The sequence below is a fragment of the Bombina bombina genome, chromosome 2 (assembly GCF_027579735.1).
Source record: "Bombina bombina isolate aBomBom1 chromosome 2, aBomBom1.pri, whole genome shotgun sequence".
Classification (NCBI taxonomy): domain Eukaryota; kingdom Metazoa; phylum Chordata; class Amphibia; order Anura; family Bombinatoridae; genus Bombina; species Bombina bombina.
In genome coordinates, this window is record NC_069500.1 from 1388564370 (window position 1) to 1388586121 (window position 21752).

At 41.9% G+C, this 21752-nt stretch overlaps 1 protein-coding gene across 1 annotated transcript in view; it reads right to left on the reverse strand.

Annotated features, from left to right (window-relative positions):
* DNAAF9 (dynein axonemal assembly factor 9) overlaps positions 1-21752 on the reverse strand; it is a 643469-nt gene that overhangs the window by 383081 nt on the left and 238636 nt on the right. The window contains exons 15-16 of the mRNA XM_053704320.1: positions 12762-12806; positions 12622-12667 (exon numbers count right to left, since the gene is read on the reverse strand). Of these exons, the coding sequence (XP_053560295.1) occupies positions 12622-12667; positions 12762-12806 (91 nt within the window). The remainder of the gene's footprint in view (positions 1-12621; positions 12668-12761; positions 12807-21752) is intronic.

Genomic DNA, 21752 nt, shown 5'->3' on the forward strand with positions numbered 1-21752 from the left:
GATGCTTTTAATCCAAAAAGAGAGAGAGGTAGAAGTTGCTTTTTGACCTCTCCTTTTACCTGAATAAACAACAAACAAGGAAGATGTTTGTCTAAAATCCTTTGTAGCATCTAAATAGAATTTTAGAGCGCGAACAACATCCAAATTGTGCAACAAACGTTCCTTCTTTGAAACTGGCTTTGGACACAGAGAAGGTACGATAATCTCCTGGTTAATGTTTTTGTTAGAAACAACTTTTGGAAGAAAACCAGGTTTAGTACGTAAAACCACCTTATCTGCATGGAACACCAGATAAGGAGGAGAACACTGCAGAGCAGATAATTCTGAGACTCTTCTAGCAGAAGAAATCGCAACTAAAAACAAAACTTTCCAAGATAATAACTTAATATCAACGGAATGTAAGGGTTCAAACGGAACCCCCTGAAGAACTGAAAGAACTAAATTGAGACTCCAAGGAGGAGTCAAAGGTTTGTAAACAGGCTTGATTCTAACCAGAGCCTGAACAAAGGCTTGAACATCTGGCACAGCTGCCAGCTTTTTGTGAAGTAATACCGACAAGGCAGAAATCTGTCCCTTCAGGGAACTAGCAGATAATCCTTTGTCCAATCCTTCTTGAAGGAAGGATAGAATCCTAGGAATCTTAACCTTGTCCCAAGGGAATCCTTTAGATTCACACCAACAGATATATTTTTTCCAAATTTTGTGGTAAATCTTTCTAGTCACAGGCTTTCTGGCCTGAACAAGAGTATCGATAACAGAATCTGAGAATCCTCGCTTCGATAAAATCAAGCGTTCAATCTCCAAGCAGTCAGCTGGAGTGAAACCAGATTCGGATGTTCGAACGGACCCTGAACAAGAAGGTCTCGTCTCAAAGGTAGCTTCCAAGGTGGAGCCGATGACATATTCACCAGATCTGCATACCAAGTCCTGCGTGGCCACGCAGGAGCTATCAAGATCACCGACGCCCTCTCCTGCTTGATCCTGGCTATCAGCCTGGGGATGAGAGGAAATGGCGGGAACACATAAGCTAGTTTGAAGGTCCAAGGTGCTACTAGTGCATCCACTAGAGCCGCCTTGGGATCCCTGGATCTGGCCCCGTAGCAAGGAACTTTGAAGTTCTGACGAGAGGCCATCAGATCCATGTCTGGAATGCCCCACAGGTGAGTGACTTGGGCAAAGATTTCCGGATGGAGTTCCCACTCCCCCGGATGCAATGTCTGCCGACTCAGAAAATCCGCTTCCCAATTTTCCACTCCTGGGATGTGGATAGCAGACAGGTGGCAGGAGTGAGACTCCGCCCAAAGAATAATTTTGGTTACTTCTTCCATCGCTAGGGAACTTCTTGTTCCCCCCTGATGGTTGATGTACGCAACAGTCGTCATGTTGTCTGATTGAAACCGTATGAACCTGGTCCTCGCAAGCTGGGGCCAGGCCTGGAGAGCATTGAATATCGCTCTCAGTTCCAGAATATTTATCGGTAGAAGAGATTCTTCCCGAGACCAAAGACCCTGAGCTTTCAGGGATCCCCAGACCGCGCCCCAGCCTATCAGACTGGCGTCGGTCGTGACAATGACCCACTCTGGTCTGTGGAACATCATCCCTTGAGACAGATTGTCCAGGGACAGCCACCAACGGAGTGAGTCTCTGGTCCTCTGATTTACTTGTATCTTCGGAGACAAGTCTGTATAGTCCCCATTCCACTGACTGAGCATGCACAGTTGTAATGGTCTTAGATGAATGCGCGCAAAAGGAACTATGTCCATCGCCGCCACCATCAAACCGATCACTTCCATGCACTGAGCTATGGAAGGAAGAGGAACGGAATGAAGTATCCGACAAGAGTCCAGAAGCTTTGTTTTTCTGGCCTCTGTTAGAAAGATCCTCATTTCTAAGGAGTCTATAATTGTTCCCAAGAAGGGAACCCTTGTTGACGGGGATAGAGAACTCTTTTCCACGTTCACTTTCCAGCCGTGAGATCTGAGAAAGGCCAGGACAATGTCCGTGTGAGCCTTTGCTTGAGGAAGGGACGACGCTTGAATCAGAATGTCGTCCAGGTAAGGTACTACTGCAATGCCCCTTGGTCTTAGCACCGCTAGAAGGGACCCTAGTACCTTTGTGAAAATCCTTGGAGCAGTGGCTAATCCGAAAGGAAGCGCCACGAACTGGTAATGTTTGTCCAGGAATGCAAACCTTAGGAACCGATGATGTTCCTTGTGGATAGGAATATGTAGATACGCATCCTTTAAATCCACCGTGGTCATGAATTGACCTTCCTGGATGGAAGGAAGGATAGTTCGAATGGTTTCCATCTTGAACGATGGGACCTTGAGAAATTTGTTTAAGATCTTGAGATCTAGGATTGGTCTGAACGTTCCCTCTTTTTTGGGAACTATGAACAGATTGGAGTAGAACCCCATCCCTTGTTCTCTTAATGGAACAGGATGAATCACTCCCATTTTTAACAGGTCTTCTACACAATGTAAGAACGCCTGTCTTTTTATGTGGTCTGAAGACAACTGCGACCTGTGGAACCTCCCCCTTGGGGGAAGTCCCTTGAATTCCAGAAGATAACCCTGGGAGACTATTTCTAGCGCCCAAGGATCCAGAACATCTCTTGCCCAAGCCTGAGCGAAGAGAGAGAGTCTGCCCCCCACCAGATCCGGTCCCGGATCGGGGGCCAATATTTCATGCTGTCTTGGTAGCAGTGGCAGGTTTCTTGGCCTGCTTTCCCTTGTTCCAGCCTTGCATTGGTCTCCAAGCTGGCTTGGCCTGAGAAGTATTACCCTCTTGCTTAGAGGACGTAGCACCTTGGGCTGGTCCGTTTTTACGAAAGGGACGAAAATTAGGTCTATTTTTTGCCTTGAAAGGCCGATCCTGAGGAAGGGCGTGGCCCTTACCCCCAGTGATATCAGAGATAATCTCTTTCAAGTCAGGACCAAACAACGTTTTCCCCTTGAAAGGAATGTTTAGTAGCTTGTTCTTGGAAGACGCATCAGCCGACCAAGATTTCAACCAAAGCGCTCTGCGCGCCACAATAGCAAACCCAGAGTTCTTAGCCGCTAACTTAGCCAATTGCAAAGAGGCGTCTAGAGTGAAAGAATTAGCCAATTTGAGAGCATTGATTCTGTCCATAATCTCCTCATAAGGAGGAGAGTCACTATCGAGCACCTTAAGCAGTTCATCAAACCAGAAATATGCGGCAGTAGTGACAGGGACAATGCATGAAATGGGTTGTAGAAGGTAACCCTGCTGAACAAACATCTTTTTAAGCAAACCTTCTAATTTTTTATCCATAGGATCTTTGAAAGCACAACTATCCTCTATTGGAATAGTGGTGCGTTTGTTTAAAGTAGAAACCGCTCCCTCGACCTTGGGGACTGACTGCCATAAGTCCTTTCTGGGGTCGACCATAGGAAACAATTTTTTAAATATGGGGGGAGGGACGAAAGGAATACCGGGCCTTTCCCATTCTTTATTAACAATGTCCGCCACCCGCTTGGGTATAGGAAAAGCTTCTGGGAGCCCCGGCACCTCTAGGAACTTGTCCATTTTACATAGTTTCTCTGGGATGACTAAATTTTCACAATCATCCAGAGTGGATAATACCTCCTTAAGCAAAATGCGGAGATGTTCCAATTTAAATTTAAATGTAATCACATCAGATTCAGCCTGCTGAGAAATGTTCCCTAAATCAGTAATTTCTCCCTCAGACAAAACCTCCCTGGCCCCCTCAGATTGGGTTAGGGGCCCTTCAGAGATATTAATATCAGCGTCGTCATGCTCTTCAGTAACTAAAACAGAGCAGCCACGCTTACGCTGACAAGGGTTCATTTTGGCTAAAATGTTTTTGACAGAATTATCCATTACAGCCGTTAATTGTTGCATAGTAAGGAGTATTGGCGCGCTAGATGTACTAGGGGCCTCCTGAGTGGGCAAGACTCGTGTAGACGAAGGAGGGAATGATGCAGTACCATGCTTACTCCCCTCACTTGAGGAATCATCTTGGGCATCATTGTCATTATCACATAAATCACATTTATTTAAATGAATAGGAATTCTGGCTTCCCCACATTCAGAACACAGTCTATCTGGTAGTTCAGACATGTTAAACAGGCATAAACTTGATCAGAAAGTACAAAAAACGTTTTAAAATAAAACCGTTACTGTCACTTTAAATTTTAAACTGAACACACTTTATTACTGCAATTGCGAAAAAACATGAAGGAATTGTTCAAAATTCACCAAATTTTCACCACAGCGTCTTAAAGCCTTGAAAATATTGCACACCAATTTTGGAAGCTTTAACCCTTAAAATAACGGAACCGGAGCCGTTTTAAGCTTTAAACCCCTTTACAGTCCCTGGTATCTGCTTTGCTGAGACCCAACCAAACCCAAAGGGGAATACGATACCAAATGACGCCTTCAGAAGTCTTTTCTAAGTATCAGAGCTCCTCTCACATGCGACTGCATGCCATTCTCAAAAACAAGTGCGCAACACCGGCGCGAAAATGAGACTCTGCCTATGCTTGGGGAAAGCCCCTAAAGAATAAGGTGTCTAAAACAGTGCCTGCCGATATTATTATATCAAAATACCCAGATAAAATGATTCCTCAAGGCTAAATATGTGTTAATAATCAATCGATTTAGCCCAGAAAAAGTCTACAGTTTAAATAAGCCCTTGTGAAGCCCTTATTTACAATCGTAATAAACATGGCTTACCGGATCCCATAGGGAAAAACATAATTTATGTAAGAACTTACCTGATAAATTCATTTCTTTCATATTAACAAGAGTCCATGAGCTAGTGACGTATGGGATATACATTCCCACCAGGAGGGGCAAAGTTTCCCAAACCTTAAAATGCCTATAAATACACCCCTCACCACACCCACAAATCAGTTTAACGAATAGCCAAGAAGTGGGGTGATAAGAAAAAAAGTGCGAAGCATATAAAATAAGGAATTGGAATAATTGTGCTTTATACAAAAAAATCATAACCACCACAAAAAGGGTGGGCCTCATGGACTCTTGTTAATATGAAAGAAATGAATTTATCAGGTAAGTTCTTACATAAATTATGTTTTCTTTCATGTAATTAACAAGAGTCCATGAGCTAGTGACGTATGGGATAATGACTACCCAAGATGTGGATCTTTCCACACAAGAGTCACTAGAGAGGGAGGGATAAAATAAAGACAGCCAATTCCTGCTGAAAATAATCCACACCCAAAATAAAGTTTAACGAAAAACATAAGCAGAAGATTCAAACTGAAATCGCTGCCTGAAGAACTTTTCTACCAAAAACTGCTTCAGAAGAAGAAAATACATCAAAATGGTAGAATTTAGTAAAAGTATGCAAAGAGGACCAAGTTGCTGCTTTGCAGATCTGGTCAACCGAAGCTTCATTCCTAAACGCCCAGGAAGTAGATACTGACCTAGTAGAATGAGCTGTAATTCTCTGAGGCGGAATTTTACCCGACTCAACATAGGCAAGATGAATTAAAGATTTCAACCAAGATGCCAAAGAAATGGCAGAAGCTTTCTGGCCTTTCCTAGAACCGGAAAAGATAACAAATAGACTAGAAGTCTTACGGAAAGATTTCGTAGCTTCAACATAATATTTCAAAGCTCTAACAACATCCAAAGAATGCAACGATTTCTCCTTAGAATTCTTAGGATTAGGACATAATGAAGGAACCACAATTTCTCTACTAATGTTGTTGGAATTCACAACCTTAGGTAAAAATTCAAAAGAAGTTCGCAACACCGCCTTATCCTGATGAAAAATCAGAAAAGGAGACTCACAAGAAAGAGCAGATAATTCAGAAACTCTTCTAGCAGAAGAGATGGCCAAAAGGAACAAAACTTTCCAAGAAAGTAATTTAATGTCCAATGAATGCATAGGTTCAAACGGAGGAGCTTGAAGAGCTCCCAGAACCAAATTCAAACTCCAAGGAGGAGAAATTGACTTAATGACAGGTTTTATACGAACCAAAGCTTGTACAAAACAATGAATATCAGGAAGAATAGCAATCTTTCTGTGAAAAAGAACAGAAAGAGCGGAGATTTGTCCTTTCAAAGAACTTGCGGACAAACCCTTATCTAAACCATCCTGAAGAAACTGTAAAATTCTCGGTATTCTAAAAGAATGCCAAGAAAAATGATGAGAAAGACACCAAGAAATATAAGTCTTCCAGACTCTATAATATATCTCTCGAGATACAGATTTACGAGCCTGTAACATAGTATTAATCACGGAGTCAGAGAAACCTCTTTGACCAAGAATCAAGCGTTCAATCTCCATACATTTAAATTTAAGGATTTCAGATCCGGATGGAAAAAAGGACCTTGCGACAGAAGGTCTGGTCTTAACGGAAGAGTCCATGGTTGGCAAGATGCCATCCGGACAAGATCCGCATACCAAAACCTGTGAGGCCATGCCGGAGCTATTAGCAGAACAAACGAGCATTCCCTCAGAATCTTGGAGATTACTCTTGGAAGAAGAACTAGAGGCGGAAAGATATAGGCAGGATGATACTTCCAAGGAATTGATAATGCATCCACTGCCTCCGCCTGAGGATCCCGGGATCTGGACAGATACCTGGGAAGTTTCTTGTTTAGATGAGAGGCCATCAGATCTATCTCTGGGAGCCCCCACATTTGAACAATCTGAAGAAATACCTCTGGGTGAAGAGACCATTCGCCCGGATGCAACGTTTGGCGACTGAGATAATCCGCTTCCCAATTGTCTACACCTGGGATATGAACCGCAGAGATTAGACAGGAGCTGGATTCCGCCCAAACCAAAATTCGAGATACTTCTTTCATAGCCAGAGGACTGTGAGTCCCTCCTTGATGATTGATGTATGCCACAGTTGTGACATTGCCTGTCTGAAAACAAATGAACGATTCTCTCTTCAGAAGAGGCCAAAACTGAAGAGCTCTGAAAATTGCACGGAGTTCCAAAATATTGATCGGTAATCTCACCTCCTGAGATTCCCAAACTCCTTGTGCCGTCAGAGATCCCCACACAGCTCCCCAACCTGTGAGACTTGCATCTGTTGAAATTACAGTCCAGGTCGGAAGAACAAAAGAAGCCCCCTGAATTAAACGATGGTGATCTGTCCACCACGTTAGAGAGTGTCGAACAATCGGTTTTAAAGATATTAATTGATATATCTTCGTGTAATCCCTGCACCATTGCTTCAGCATACAGAGCTGAAGAGGTCGCATGTGAAAACGAGCAAAGGGGATCGCGTCCGATGCAGCAGTCATAAGACCTAGAATTTCCATGCATAAGGCTACCGAAGGGAATGATTGAGACTGAAGGTTTCGACAAGCTGTAATCAATTTTAGACGTCTCTTGTCTGTTAAAGACAGAGTCATGGACACTGAATCTATCTGGAAACCCAGAAAGGTTACCCTTGTTTGAGGAATCAAAGAACTTTTTGGTAAATTGATCCTCCAACCATGATCTTGAAGAAACAACACAAGTCGATTCGTATGAGACTCTGCTAAATGTAAAGACTGAGCAAGTACCAAGATATCGTCCAAATAAGGAAATACCACAATACCCTGTTCTCTGATTACAGACAGAAGGGCACCGAGAATCTTTGTGAAAATTCTTGGAGCTGTAGCAAGGCCAAACGGTAGAGCCACAAATTGGTAATGCTTGTCTAGAAAAGAGAATCTCAGGAACTGATAATGATCTGGATGAATCGGAATATGCAGATATGCATCCTGTAAATCTATTGTGGACATATAATTCCCTTGCTGAACAAAAGGCAATATAGTCCTTACAGTTACCATCTTGAACGTTGGTATCCTTACATAACGATTCAATAATTTTAGATCCAGAACTGGTCTGAAGGAATTCTCCTTCTTTGGTACAATGAAGAGATTTGAATAAAACCCCATCCCCTGTTCCGGAACTGGAACTGGCATAATTACTCCAGCCAACTCTAGATCTGAAACACAATTCAGAAATGCTTGAGCTTTCACTGGATTTACTGGGACACGGGAAAGAAAAAATCTCTTTGCAGGAGGTCTCATCTTGAAACCAATTCTGTACCCTTCTGAAACAATGTTCTGAATCCAAAGATTGTGAACAGAATTGATCCAAATTTCTTTGAAAAAACGTAACCTGCCCCCTACCAGCTGAACTGGAATGAGGGCCGTACCTTCATGTGAACTTAGAAGCAGGCTTTGCCTTTCTAGCAGGCTTGGATTTATTCCAGACTGGAGATGGTTTCCAAACTGAAACTGCTCCTGAGGACGAAGGATCAGGCTTTTGTTCTTTGTTGAAACGAAAGGAACGAAAACGATTGTTAGCCCTGTTTTTACCTTTAGATTTTTTATCCTGTGGTAAAAAAGTTCCTTTCCCACCAGTAACAGTTGAAATAATAGAATCCAACTGAGAACCAAATAATTTGTTTCCCTGGAAAGAAATGGAAAGTAGAGTTGATTTAGAAGCCATATCAGCATTCCAAGTCTTAAGCCATAAAGCTCTTCTGGCTAAGATAGCCAGAGACATAAACCTAACATCAACTCTAATAATATCAAAAATGGCATCACAGATAAAATTATTAGCATGCTGGAGAAGAATAATAATATCATGAGAATCACGATTTGTTACTTGTTGCGCTAGAGTTTCCAACCAAAAAGTTGAAGCTGCAGCAACATCAGCCAATGATATAGCAGGTCTAAGAAGATTACCTGAACACAGATAAGCTTTTCTTAGAAAAGATTCAATTTTTCTATCTAAAGGATCCTTAAACGAGGTACCATCTGACGTAGGAATGGTAGTACGTTTAGCAAGGGTAGAAATAGCCCCATCAACTTTAGGGATTTTGTCCCAAAATTCTAACCTGTCAGGCGGAACAGGATATAATTGCTTAAAACGTTTAGAAGGAGTAAATGAATTACCCAATTTATCCCATTCTTTGGAAATTACTGCAGAAATAGCATTAGGAACAGGAAAAACTTCTGGAATAACCGCAGGAGCTTTAAAAACCTTATCCAAACGTATAGAATTAGTATCAAGAGGACTAGAATCCTCTATTTCTAAAGCAATTAGTACTTCTTTAAGTAAAGAGCGAATAAATTCCATCTTAAATAAATATGAAGATTTATCAGCATCAATCTCTGAGATAGAATCCTCTGAACCAGAAGAGTCCAAAGAATCAGAATGATGGTGTTCATTTAAAAATTCATCTGTAGAGAGAGAAGATTTAAAAGACTTTTTACGTTTACTAGAAGGAGAAATAACAGACAAAGCCTTCTTTATGGATTCAGAAACAAAATCTCTTATGTTATCAGGAACATTCTGCACCTTAGATGTTGAGGGAACTGCAACAGGCAATGGTACATTACTAAAGGAAATATTATCTGCTTAACAAGTTTGTCATGACAATTATTACAAACAACAGCTGGAGGAATAGCTACCAAAAGTTTACAGCAGATACACTTAGCTTTGGTAGATCCAGCAGGCAGTGATTTTCCTGTAGTATCTTCTGGCTCAGATGCAACGTGAGACATCTTGCAATATGTAAGAGAAAAAACAACATATAAAGCAAAATAGATCAAATTCCTTATAAGACAGTTTCAGGAATGGGAAAGAATGCCAAATATCAAGCTTCTAGCAACCAGAAGCAAATGAAAAATGAGACTGAAATAATGTGGAGACAAAAGCGACGCCCATATTTTTTAGCGCCAAATAAGACGCCCACATTATTTGGCGCCTAAATGCTTTTGGCGCCAAAAATGACGCCACATCCGGAACGCCGACATTTTTGGCGCAAAATAACGTCAAAAAATGACGCAACTTCCGGCGACACGTATGACGCCGGAAACGGAAAAGAATTTTTGCGCCAAAAAAGTCCGCGCCAAGAATGACGCAATAAAATGAAGCATTTTCAGCCCCCGCGAGCCTAACAGCCCACAGGGAAAAAAGTCAAATTTTTGAGGTAAGAAAAATATGATAATTCAATGCATAATCCCAAATATGAAACTGACTGTCTGAAAATAAGGAAAGTTGAACATTCTGAGTCAAGGCAAATAAATGTTTGAATACATATATTTAGAACTTTATAAATAAAGTGCCCAACCATAGCTTAGAGTGTCACAGAAAATAAGACTTACTTACCCCAGGACACTCATCTACATGTTTGTAGAAAGCCAAACCAGTACTGAAACGAGAATCAGTAGAGGTAATGGTAAATATAAGAGTATATCGTCGATCTGAAAAGGGAGGTAAGAGATGAATCTCTACGACCGATAACAGAGAACCTTATGAAATAGACCCCGTAGAAGGAGATCACTGCATTCAATAGGCAATACTCTCTTCACATCCCTCTGACATTCACTGCACGCTGAGAGGAAAACCGGGCTCCAACTTGCTGCGGAGCGCATATCAACGTAGAATCTAGCACAAACTTACTTCACCACCTCCCTTGGAGGCAAAGTTTGTAAAACTGATTTGTGGGTGTGGTGAGGGGTGTATTTATAGGCATTTTAAGGTTTGGGAAACTTTGCCCCTCCTGGTGGGAATGTATATCCCATACGTCACTAGCTCATGGACTCTTGTTAATTACATGAAAGAAATGACAGCTTCCAGCATTACATCGTCTTGTTAGAATGTGTCATACCTCAAGCAGCAAGAGACTGCAAACTGTTCCCCCAACTGAAGTTAATTGCTCTCAACAGTCCTGTGTGGAACAGCCATGGATTTTAGTTACGGTTGCTAAAATCATTTTCCTCATACAAACAGAATTCTTCATCTCTTTTCTGTTTCTGAGTAAATAGTACGTACCAGCACTATTTGAAAATAACAAACTCTTGATTGAATAATGAAAAACTACAGTTAAACACTAAAAAACTCTAAGCCATCTCCGTGGAGATGTTGCCTGTACAACGGCAAAGAGAATGACTGGGGTAGGCGGAGCCTAGGAGGGATCATGTGACCAGCTTTGCTGGGCTCTTTGCCATTTCCTGTTGGGGAAGAGAATATCCCACAAGTAAGGATGACGCCGTGGACCGGACACACCTATGTTGGAGAAATAAGAATTGCAGCCACCATCCCAATAAAAGTGAGCCAGAACCTTGTATACAGTCTATACTTTTCTGTAACCACACAAAAATTAATATCTGCCAAGAAAATTCAAGCTTTCTCCCAGCCCTGTGCCTGTACTCATGGCTGTCTCAAAAACAAACACCCTCCATACAAGAGGGAATAACGTCCCAGCATAAGAAGCCTAGTAATTCCCTAAGATTTATGCCTCTGTAAAGAAAATAAAGTGCCCACTTTCTTCTGAGAGTACTCCCCAGAGTGAATAAAGCTAGCACTTACCTCAAATGCTGACCGACAGCAGGCCAGCCCAGCAGGTGTAAGAGGTCCTCTCCCTTCCATAGCCCTGTGGAAGAAGGTTAAGCCTGAGTTACATGCGCTTAGGCTATCTGGATTAGGGCAGCATAAATGTATAGGAGGCGCAGAGAGAATTATGTCCCACCAGTTCCTAATGCTCTAAAGCCACCAAAAGCTCTCCTGTAGAGACTGATATGGACTATGGCTACACCCCAGAACAAAGCAGCGCAATCTTGCACTACTTTAAAAATAAAAAACTGTTGATTAAAGAATCTTTTCTAACACCTCACTTTACCTCTTCCTATCACTAACGTAGGCAAAGAGAATGACTGGGGTGGGAGGGAAGGGAGGAGCTATATATAGCAGCTCTGCTGTGGTGCTCTTTGCCTCCTCCTGCTGACCAGGAGGTCAAATCCCACAAGTAAGGATGAAATCTGTGGACTCATCGTGTCTTTAAAAAGAAATAAATGATTTTATGCTCATGAAATGGGACATAAATCTGACTTCTAAAACAAATATAAAATAGTATTTATTGCCTCTTGAAATATATTAATAAATGAACTGAAAGAAATATACAACAAATCTTGAAAAATATTACATGTATAAAACAAAACAGTCCTATATATCATATTTTTCAAAATACCACTTGATCTAGATCAGTGTTTTTCAACCAGTGTGCCGTGAGAGATCCTCAGGTGTGCCACGGCAGACAGACAACAGTGGGACATATTTTTTTAACTTTGCTTGTTTTTTACTCCCAGTGCAGGGGTAGTTTGTAGGAGGCATGGCATAACAGCACAATACATACAGTATGTGTGTGTTTGTGTGTGTATATATATATATATATATATATATATATATATATATATATATACATATATATATATATATATATATATATATATACTGTATTAGGCTACAATGTGTGATATTTTTTTTAAGCATTGTATGAAAGTTCATGGTAAAAATGTCTTGGTTCTGAATTGATATACTCATGCTCATGCTCTAGGAGAGTATTGACTGTGCATGACTCAATCACTACACCTGTACATAATTTCGGGAGCAATTCTAGCAACAACTGGGCAATAGATACTGGATTATAAACAGAATAAATTTAAGATAGTAAAATGAAAATATATATGTAGGTTACAAAGTAGGGTAATGTGCTTAAAACATTAATTTAATGAATATTGTAGGGGAAATAAGAAATGCCCACATACACAATTACTTTATATATATAAAACTAATAACCTACTTACAGTTTTAACTAAATGAAAGCTCTCCTCATCATCCAAGGGCACAAGTCTAAAAAAAATTAAAAATGAAACATTTTATTCGAATCATACTATTGTATTTAAAACCGAAAAAGAGAGAGAGATAGAGCCATTGTTAAACTTGCCTTCCTAGGCTGTTTACAGCTTCAATTTGAAATGTTACTTTAGACCTGAAAGAAAGGGGAAAAAAATGTATAAGCACTCACGTTTTCCCCTGTTTAGCTTGTTAACTGGTCATGTAGATGAAAACAACTCTTAGTCAAATTATTCAGATACCAAAACAATAAAAGTACTGCAGTAAAGGGTAATATCTTTGTTTTACAAACCTGATTTCCTCTTTTACAGTTCAGCCACTCAGGGGTTAAATAGATCATTTCTAGACACAATTTCCTTATTGCTTTTCTTTCTACAAAGTACTTAAGTAAACCCACAGTACCCCCTACCTTTCTATGTACACTACCTTGTAAGCACCTGGTAGACACAAAAAGTATGTCGCTCCTTCCAAGACTTAAGGACAGCTTTAGAATTATACTAAACACTTGGGGGCGCTCCCTCTAGAAGCCGGGTGCTTTGCCATTAAAGTTACCAGACATAAAAAGGGACGGGGCTAAATGTTGTGCTCAGGAAACCTTACCTCCTGGCGGGATCTGGACACAAAGGGGGAGAGCAGGGGTATGTGATTGGCTTTCGCATATTTAAATTTTATACCTTGTTCTGTATAAAAACCCTGTGTCTTGACCATTAATGTGTGTTACTCTGCACTTGTGTGGTGTTTGTATGGGTGGGAAACAGTTTCTTCACTACAGAGCATAAAGGGATGTGAAAAACTCATAATTTTTCTTTCATGTTTCAGATAGAGAATACTATTTTTAAAAACTTTCCAATTTACTTCAATTAGCAAAGATGTTTCGTTCCTTTGGTAGTCTTTGTTGAAGAAGCAGCATTGCACTAAAGGAAGCTAGCTGAACATACTGGGTTAATCAATGACAAGAGGCATATATGTGCAGCCACCAATCAGCAGCTAGCTCCCAGTAGTGTGTTGCTGCTCCTGAGCCTACCTAGATATTCTATTCAACAAAGGATACCTAGAGAACAATGTAAATTAGTATAAGTTAATTAGAAAGTTGATTAGAAAAAATTATGCTTACCTGATAAATTTCTCTCTTGTGGTGTATCCAGTCCACGGGTTCATCCATTACTTGTGGGATATTCTCCTTCCCAACAGGAAGTTGCAAGAGGACACCCACAGCAGAGCTGTCTATATAGCTCCTCCCCTAACCCCCACCTCCAGTCATTCGACCGAAGACAAGTAAGAAAAAGGAGAAACTATAGGGTGCAGTGGTGACTGTAGTTTTAAAAATAAAAACACCTGCCTTAAAGTGACAGGGCGGGCCATGGACTGGATACACCACAAGAGAAAAAAATTTATCAAGTAAGCATAAATTTTGTTTTCTCTTGTAAGGTGTATCCAGTCCACGGGTTCATCCATTACTTGTGGGATACCAATACCAAAGCTTTAGGACACAGATGAAGGGAGGGACAAGGCAGGAACTTAAACGAAAGGCACCACTGCCTGTAAGACCTTTCTCCCAAAAATAGCCTCTGAGGAAGCAAAAGTATCAAATTTGTAGAGTTTAAAAAAAGTATGAAGCAAAGACCAAGTCGCCGCCTTACAAATCTGTTCAACAGAGTCCTCATGTTTAAAAGCCCATGTGGAAGCTACCGCTCTAGTGAAATGAGCTGTAATTCTTTCAGGAGGCTGCTTCTCAGCCAAAAAGAAAGAAGTTGCCGAAGCCTTTTGGCCTCTCCTCTTTCCAGAATAGACAACAAACAATGCAGATGTTTGACGAAAATCCTTAGTAGCTTGCAAATAAAACTTTAAAGCACGAACCACGTCAAGATTGTGTAACAGACGTTCCTTCTTTGAAGAAGGATTAGGACTCAGAGACGGAACAACAATTTCCTGATTGATATTCTTATTAGATACCACCTTAGGAAGAAACCCAGGTTTGGTACGCAAAACTACCTTATCTGCATGGAAGATCAGATAAGGGGAATCACACTGTAAGGCAGATAACTCTGAAACTCTTCGAGCCGAAGAGATAGCTACTAGGAACAGAAATTTCCAAGATAAAAGCTTGATATCTATGGAATGCAAAGGTTCAAACGGAAACTTTTGAAGAACTTTAAGAACTAAATTTAAACTCCGTGGCGGAGCAAAAGGTTTAAACACAGGCCCAATTCTAACCAAAGCCTGACAAAACGCCTGAACGTCTGGAACATCAGCCAGACGCTTATGCAAAAGAATAGACAGAGCAGAAATCTGTCCCTTTAAGGAACTAGCCGATAATCCCTTTTCCAATCCATCTTGGAGAAAGAATAATATTCTAGGAATCCTGACCATACTCCACGAGTAACCCTTGGAATCACACCAATGAAGATATTTACACCATATCTTATGATAGATTTTCCTGGTGAAAGGCTTTCGAGCCTGAATCAAGGTATCAATGACCGACTCGGAGAAACCACATTTTGATAAAATCAAGCGTTCCATCTCCAAGCAGTCAGACGCAGAGAAATTAGATTTGGATGTTTGAATGGACCTTGAAGTAGAAGGTCCTGCCACAGCGGCAGAGTCCATGGTGGAAAGGATTACATGTCCACCAGATCTGCATACCAAGTCCTGCGTAGCCACGCAGGTGCTATCAAAATCACCGAAGCCCTCTCCTGCTTGATCTTGGCAATCAGACGAGGGAGGAGAGGAAATGGTGGAAACACATAAGCCAGGCTGAAGGACCAGGGCACTGCTAGAGCATCTATCGTTGCCTGGGGATCCCTTGACCTGGACCCGTAACGAGGAAGCTTGGCGTTCAGACGATACGCCATCAGATCCAGTTCTGGTTTGCCCCATAGTTGAATCAGCTGGGCAAATACCTCCGGATGGAGCTCCCACTCCCCCGGATGAAAAGTCTGCCGACTTAGAAAGTCCGCCTCCCAGTTCTCTACTCCTGGGATATGGATAGCTGAGAGATGGCAAGAATGAACCTCTGCCCAAAGAATTATCATGGAAACCTCCATCATTGCCAGGGGACTTCTTGTTCCCCCCCTGATGGGTTAAATAGGCTACAGTGGTGATATTGTCCGACTGAAATCGGATGAATCTGACCGCAGCCAGTTGAGGCCAAGCCTGAAGAGCATTGAATATCGCTCTTAGCTCCAGAATGTTTATCGGAAGGAGGGCCTCCTCCTGAATCCACAAACCCTGAGCCTTCAGGGAATTCCAGACTGCGCCCCAGCCCAGAAGGCTGGCATCTGTCGTCACTATATTCCACTCTGGCCTGCGGAAACTCATTCCCCTGGACAGATGTACCCGAGATAACCACCAGAGAAGAGAATCCCTGGTCTCTTGATCCAGATTTAACAGAGGAGACAAATCTGTGTAGTCCCCATCCCACTGATTGAGCATGCAAAGTTGCAGTGGTCTGAGATGTAGGAGGGCAAACGGAACTATGTCCATTGCCGCTACCATCAGGCCGATCATTTCCATACATTGAGCCAATGACGGCCGAGAAGAGCAATGAAGAGCACGACAAGAAGTTAGAAGCTTTGATATCCTGACCTCTGTCAGAAAATTTTTAATTTCTACTGAATCTATCAGAGTTCCTAGGAAGGAAACTCTTGTGAGAGGGGAGAGTGAACTCTTTTCTCTGTTCACCTTCCACCCGTGAGACCTCAGAAAGGCCAGAACAATGTCCGTATGGGAGTTGGCGATTTGAAAAGTCGACGCCTGGATCAGGATGTCGTCTAGGTAAGGAGCCACCGCTATGCCCCGCGGCCTTAGAACCGCCAGTAGAGATCCAAGAACCTTCGTAAAGATTCTTGGCGCCGTGGCTAACCCGAAGGGAAGAGCCACAAACTGGTAATGCCTGTCTAGGAAGGCGAACCTGAGGAACTGATAATGATCTCTGTGAATCGGAATGTGGAGATAAGCATCCTTTAAGTCCATGGTAGTCATATATTGACCCTCCTGGATCATAGGGAGGATGGTTCGGATTGTCTCCATCTTGAAAGATGGGACCCTGAGAAATTTGTTTAGGATCTTGAGATCCAAGATTGGTCTGAACGTTCCCTCTTTTTGGGGAATTATAAACAGGTTTGAATAGAAACCCTGCCCCTGTTCCTCCCTTGGAACTGGGTGGATCACTCCCATAACCAGAAGGTCTTCAACGCAACGTAAGAATGCCTCTCTCTTTATCTGGTTTGCAGATAGTTGTGAGAGGTGAAATCTCCCCTTTGGAGATTAACCTTTGAATTCCAGAAGATATCCCTGGGAAACAATCTCTAGTGCCCAGGGATCCTGGACGTCTCTTGCCCAAGCCTGAGCGAAGAGAGAAAGTCTGCCCCCTACTAGATCCGGTCCCAGATCGGGGGCTACTCCTTCATGCTGTCTTAGAGGCAGCAGCAGGTTTTTTGGCCTGCTTCCCCTTGTTCCAAGCCTGGTTAGGTCTCCAGACTGGTTTGGACTGGGCGAAATTTCCCTCTTGTTTTGCATTAGAGGAAGCTGAAGCTTCGCCACTCTTGAAGTTTCGAAAGGAACGAAAATTATTCTTTTTGGTCCTTAACTTATTGGACCTATCCTGAGGAAGGGCGTGACCTTTTCCTCCGGTAATATCAGAAATGATCTCCTTCAGACCAGGCCCGAAAAGGGTCTGTCCCTTGAAGGGGATGTTAAGAAGCTTAGACTTTGAAGTAACGTCTGCTGACCAGGACTTAAGCCATAGTGCCCTACGCGCCAGAATGGCAAAACCTGAATTCTTAGCAGTTAGCTTGGCTAAATGAAAAACGGCGTCAGAGATAAAGGAATTAGATAACTTAAGAGCTTTAATCCTGTCTAAAATATCATCTAACGGGGTCTCCACCTGTAGAGCCTCCTCAAGAGACTTGAACCAGAAAGCTGCTGCAGCAGTAACTGGGGCAATGCATGCAAGAGGCTGGAGAATAAAACCTTGATGCATAAAATTTTTCTTAAGGAGACCCTCCAATTTTTTATCCATAGGATCTAGGAAAGCACAACTGTCCTGGACAGGCATAGTTGTACGCTTAGCTAGGGTAGAAACTGCTCCCTCCACCTTAGGGACCGTCTGCCACGAGTCCCGTATGGCGGCATCTATGGGAAACAGCAGGAGGGGGAGAAAACGGCACACCTGGTCTATCCCATTCCTTAGTAATAATTTCCGAAAATCTCTTAGGGACTGGAAAAACATCAGTGTAAACAGGCACTGCAAAGTATTTGTCCATCTTACAAAATTACTACAATGGGTTCACAGTCATCCAGAGTCGCTAAAACCTCCCTAAGCAATAAGCGGAGGTGATCAAGCTTAAATTTAAACGCTGTCATTTCAGAATCAGACTGAAGCAATGCCTTCCCTGAATCTGAAATGTCACCCACAGATAGAAGCTCTCCTGCCTCGGCTTCTGAGTATTGTGAGGGTATATCGGACACAGGTATTAAAGCGTCAGAAAGCTCTGTATTTGTTCTAGCCCCACAGCTGTCTCGCTTTCCTTGTAACCCTGGCAGCTTGGACAATACCTCTGAGAGGGTAGCATTCATAACTGCCGCCATGTCCTGTAAGGTAAAAGAATTAGACGCGCTAAATGTACTTGGCGTCACTTGAGCGGGAGTTATAGGTTCTGACACATGGGGAGAGATAGATGGCATAATCTCCCTTTTTTCAGTCAGAGAATCCTCTGAAGATAAATCTTTAAGCGCCATAATATGGTCTTTATAGTTTATAGAAATTTTAGTACATTTGGTACACATTCTAAGAGGGGGTTCCACAATGGCTTCCAAACATATTGAACAAGGAGTTTCCTCTATGTCAGACATGTTTAACAGACTAGTAATGAGACAAGCAAGCTTGGAAAACACTTTAATAAAGGTGAAACCGCAATTAAACAAAAACGTTACTGTGCCTTTAAGAGAAAAAAACTAGCACTTAAACTGCAAAACAGTGTAAAAATACAGTAAAGTCTTCGAAATGTTTACAGTATGTGTAAGGGACTAAAGCAACATTGCACCCACTTGCAAATGGATGATTAACCCCTTAGCTCCCCAAACTGGATTTAAAAAACATCACCCACCGGTAAAAGACAGTTGAGCACCTTGCCACAGCTCTGCTGAGGCCCCTACCTGCCCTCAAATACGATTTAGTGAAGAAATAAACCCTTTATGATGGTCCTCAGATGCCAGAGGACTCCTCTAGGGAAGCTGGATGTCTCAGTCTGCAGGAAACTGCGCATCTAGAGCGCGAAAATAGGCCCCTCCCACCATGTACTGGATGTCAGAGGGGCCTTAAGAAAGTACTCTTAGGAGTATCTGACTAGCCATGTGGAAACTAGGCCCCAAATAAAGACTTATCTCCCTCAGAGAATTTTTTTTTCTATTTATGAAAACATGTAAATGTTTTGTCACTAAGTAATATGAGTATTAACATGAGTATTACCCTGTTTTGTAAGCATGATCCCAGTCGTTGTTAAATCACTGCATCTAGCTTACCTCAAATACACAAGGCTCTGTCAGCATTTTCTAGAACTTATTCATCTCTCTAGAAATAAAAATACTGAACATACCTCAAAGCAGGTAATCTGCAGACCGTTCCCCCAACTGAAGTTTTCCCATACTCTTCAGTTATGTGTGAGAACAGCAATGGACCTTAGTTACAAACCGCTAAGATCATCAACCTCCAGGCAGAATTCTTCTTCTAATTTCTGCCTGAGAGTAAAACAGTACAACGCCGGTACCGTTTAAAAATAAACTCTTGATTTAAGGTAAAACTACACTAAGTCACCACATATCTCTTGAGACTTCCTATCTTGTCGAGAGTTGCAAGAGAATGACTGGAGGTGGGGGTTAGGGGAGGAGCTATATAGACAGCTCTGCTGTGGGTGTCCTCTTGCAAATGCCTGTTGGGAAGGAGAATATCCCACAAGTAATGGATGAACCCGTGGACTGGATACACCTTACAAGAGAAAGCATGTTTGGGCTTCATGTCCCTTTAATCACAGCAAATAGGGCTCTTTGTGGTCCATGTAGCTCTCTGGCATCTTTTGGAGAAGGGAGAATGGCAGAGGGGGATGGCTCTGACCCTTACCTTAGGGTGCAATCCACTAGGTCCCATTACAATCTTTATATAAATAAGCCTAGCAATTCACGAGTTCCTACTTTGTGACGGAAGCAATATTTTGCCTTTCTTTTTTACCGTAAACAAAGCCTCAATTATTAAGGCATCAAGCAGTTGAGTTCATGAGACAAGAACATACCTGACATGGCCTGCTCTTTTGAGTAACCCATTTTTGCAAAAAGTTGTTTTGTTTTCTTTGACTGATATAGGCTGAAGTGAGTAGACCAGCAATCAGATTATAGCACTGAAGGCATTAGTGATGCATGCCGCTCTTCAGATATGCCTGGCAGACAAACATTACACCGGAAATATGGCTTGGGTGCTAGCATACTGATGAAAAGGTGGTGAATATGAAATGGCTTGTGTTTTTGCGATGAGTAGTTGTCGCTAATATTGCTATGCAGGGTAATGATAGATTCAATGTTGAGCCAAAACATCTGCATAATTTCTCGCTCTGTTATGACAATCTACTTCTGAGGAACTTTTCTGTATTGCCTGTTTTCACTGCCTATTTCTTATTAAGATTGTTCAGGAAAACACTGAAAGCAAAACATTCATTAATACTTCTACAAATAGAGACGTTAGTGGTGTGGATTCTTTATACTAGTTTGCTATAATACTATAGTATTAGATTTATTTCTCTCCCTGCTGTTTCCTATGGCATTCACAATAAGGTATGAAAAGCTAATTGGGACACAAACACAGTGGTTGATAAAATAATCAGTTTAAAAATAGGAGCTCTGACGGAAGCAGAAGGTCATACCTGAAAGAAAACAAAATGTAACCCAATACATTTCTTTCTTTCCAGGCATGGAGAGTCCACAAATTCATTTCAATTACTAGTGGGATATTCACTCGCGGCCAGCAGGAGGAGGCAAAAATCACCCCAGCAGAGCTGTTAAGTGTCACTTCCCTTACCCATAATCCCCAGTCATTAAGCCAAAGGAAAATGGAAAAAGAAGATAACACATGGGTATAGAGGTGCCTGAGGTTTATACCAAAAACAATACCATCTTAAAATAAAGGCGGGTCGTGGACTCTCCATGCCTGGAAAGAAAGAAATTTATCATCACGTAAGCATTAATTTTGTTTTCTTCCCTATGGCATAGAGAGTCCACAAATTCATTCCAATTACTAGTGGGAACCAATATCCAAGCTAGAGGACACAGAATGAAAGGGAGGGAGAAAAAGACAGGCGGACCTAAACAGAAGGCACCACCGCTTGAAGAACTTTTCTCCCAAAGAAGCCTCTGCCGAGGCAAAAGTATCAAATTTGGAGAATTTGGAAAAACTATGCAATGAGGACCAAGTGGTCGTCTTTTTGCTACACAGATGCTTCATTTTTGAAAGCCCAAGAAGAAGAGACAGCCCTAGTGGAATCTCTCAGGAGGCTGATGTCCAGCAGTCTCCGATGCTTATCTGATAACACTTCTCAACCAGAGAGAAAGAGTAGTAGAAGTAGCCTGCTGACCCTTACTCTTTCAAGCGAAAACAACGAACAGGACAGAAAACTGCCGAAAATCTGTAGTTGCTTGTAGATAAAATTTTAGAGCATGCACAACATCCAGGTTGTGTAACAGACGTTTCTTCTTCTGAGGAGGATTCGGACCAAAAGAAGGAACAACAATTTTTTGATTGACGTTGCAATCCGATACAACCTTGGGAAGAACTCCCAATTTAGTACAAAGGACCGCCTCATCCGCATGAAAAATAAAGGTAAGGGGAATTACACTGCAGAGCCGAAAGATCGGAAACTCTGTGATCAGATGAAATAGCAAGTAGAAATAAAACTTTCCACGATAACAACTTAATATCAACCAAATGCATAGGCTCAACCGAAGCCTGCTGCAAAACTTTAAGAACAAGGTTAAGGCTCCAGGGAGGAGCAACAGGTTTAAACACAGGCCTAATTCTGACCAAGGTCTGAACAAAAGA